We start from the raw sequence: 2,505 nt of genomic DNA on the forward strand, positions 1-2,505 counted from the left end.
TTTACTTCCAAAGTCTTCACAATCTTTTGAAGTTTAGAGTCCAATGTATACATTTCTAGTATTTTCTTCAAACTCTCACAATCAAGGTTCATGTTGAGTATCATCTCCAAAATATCCCCATGAGATAAATCAAACACTTTTTGGGTTATTGGCTCAATTACATCAACCTGATACAATGGAGAAATGTTGCTAGGGTACCTCATTGCTTCAAAGATGTTGAAGTGAATGGTTTCTCCATCAAACTACATAGTTATCTTTCCTTTATGGACATTAAGGATTGTGTGAGCAGTATTCATGAAAGGTCTTCCAAGGAGGATCATAGATGATTTGGAAGGAGTCTTCTCTTCAAGGTCAATGACATTGAAGTCTGCATGAAATTAAATTATACTATCACATCCTCCAACACTCCTCTTGGAGACACACTTTACATGTCCGCTAATTGAATGATTATTCCCGTTTCTTCCAAAGGTCCAACATTGAGAGATTGAAAAACCGAATATGGCATCACATTGATCGAGGCTCCAAGATCTAACACGACACTTTCGACATGCAAATCACTAATGGTACAAGGGATAACATATATTCCTGGATCCTTGTATTTGGGAGGTAACTTCTTTTGGATAATCGCAGACACGTTTGCATTGACTTGAATCTTTTCATTTGCCTTGAATTTCTTCTTCTTGGTGCACAAATCCTTGAGAAATTTTGCATAACTTGGAATTTGCTTAATAGCATTCAATAGTGGAATGTTGATTTGGACCGTGCGGAAAGTTTCAAAGAATTCATTTTCTTCCTCTTTTTTCTTTGAAGCGGCTAACCGGGTAGGGAAGGGTGGTGGTATGACCAATGGCTTGATGGTCTTGTTGGAAGATTTGGGTTGCTCAATATTTTTCACAACCGGTTCCTTTGGAGGAACTACAACCCTTGAAGGCTCAATAATAATAACTTCATCTTCTTCTTCTCTTGAAACTCTTTTAGGGTTGCTTTCTCCAAGTGTTTTCCCACTTCTCAAGGTTATTGCACCCACATTGGGGTTCTTCTTGGTTTGGGATGGAAGTTTACCCCTGTGTTCCATATTATTGAGAGTGGTGGCCAAGTCTCCAATTTGTGCTTGAATGTTGGAGAAGGTGTTCTTGGTCTCTTGTTGAAATTGGGTTTGGCTTTGAGCAATAGAAGTAACAAGTTCTTGAAGTCTCATTTGATGGTTACCACTTGATTGGCCTTGTTGTGGAGGTTGTTGGTAATTTGGAGTGGGATTAGATGTTTGGGGATATGGATGTTTTTGTGATGGGTATTGAGAAAATTGGGGTCTCATCATAACATGTGGTGGGTTTTTCTTTAGTGGGTATGGGTTGTTTGGGTTATTCCTCCACTTTGGGTTGTAAGTGTTTTGAAACCCCTTGGGTCTTGGTTGACCTTGATATCCTCCCATTGAATTAACATCCTCCGGTTCACTACCAAGTGGGGGACACTTATCCGTAATGCCCCGTCATTGCACAAATACCACACACCATTAATTGTTGACCACTTCCCACCACCATTTGACTTAACACATTAGTCAAATCTAAGAGCTTTGATTCCAAATGTTGGGTGTTGCTAACTTCACCGACCACTTGTGGAGAATTTATCTTCATTTCATTGTGATTCCCAAAGTTCCTTTGATTTTAAGAAATGGTTCCAAAAAGTGATCTTATCTCTTGAGGTGTCTTGTTGAAGATATCACCACCACTTGAAGCATTAATCATCCTTCGATCTTTTTCATTCATGCCCTCATAAAATTGTTGAAGAGGTAGTTGTTCGGGTATGCTGTGTTGAGGGCAACTTGTACACAAGTTGTTGAATCGCTCCCAAAAATCATGAAAAGTCTCATTCTCCCCTTGACGAATCTCCAAAATGTCACTTCTTTGGCTTGATATCCGGGAGGTGCGATAGAACTTGCTATTGAAGGCTTTGAGTAACTCTTCCCATGTGTGAATAGATCTCGGCGGTAAGTTGAATAACCACTCTCCAGCTTTATCTTCCAAGGTGAGTGGGAAGGCGGTTAACTTGAAATCATCCAATGTCACATGTTCAAGAAACATACTAACACATATCATATGAAAGGACTTCAAATGCATTTGAGGATCTTCTCTATCTAAACCATGGAACTTGGTGAGTTGATGTATGAAACTTGACTTCAATTCAATCCCTCTGCGATTTGCGGGATAAACAATACCAAGAGGCGTGTGAGTAACATGTGTCTCCATCATTTGTCTAAGTGTCAACTCTTGAAAGGGATTGGGTGGATTGGGGTTATTGGGATATTGTTCCATGTAATTGGGATGTTGTTGGTAAGGTGGGTATGGGTATTGTTGGTGATTGTACAATTGTGGTGGATAAGGTTGGTAGTTAAGGTATTGGTTGTAGGGAGGTTGTTGTTGGGGGTACATTGGTTATTGGTACATTGGTTATTGGTACATTAGAGGTTGATTTGGTTGATGTGCTTGTGGTTGTTGAACGTGAAAA

The 2,505-nt window shown here is 39.6% G+C and overlaps 1 protein-coding gene across 1 annotated transcript; it reads right to left on the bottom strand.

Annotated features, from left to right (window-relative positions):
- Positions 1-424: 424 nt before the first annotated feature.
- LOC111876816 (uncharacterized) lies at positions 425-1,432 on the bottom strand. The gene has a single exon (XM_023873391.1). The coding sequence runs from the start codon at positions 1,430-1,432 to the stop codon at positions 425-427; it is 1,008 nt and encodes a 335-aa protein (XP_023729159.1).
- Between the last annotated feature and the right edge of the window lie 1,073 nt (positions 1,433-2,505).

This window comes from Lactuca sativa, chromosome 4, assembly GCF_002870075.4.
Source record: "Lactuca sativa cultivar Salinas chromosome 4, Lsat_Salinas_v11, whole genome shotgun sequence".
Classification (NCBI taxonomy): domain Eukaryota; kingdom Viridiplantae; phylum Streptophyta; class Magnoliopsida; order Asterales; family Asteraceae; genus Lactuca; species Lactuca sativa.

Coding starts and splice junctions, on each gene's coding strand:
- LOC111876816 (XM_023873391.1), bottom strand. CDS start 1,432: ATGGGAGGATATCAAGGTCAACCAAGACCCAAGGGGTTTCAAAACACT.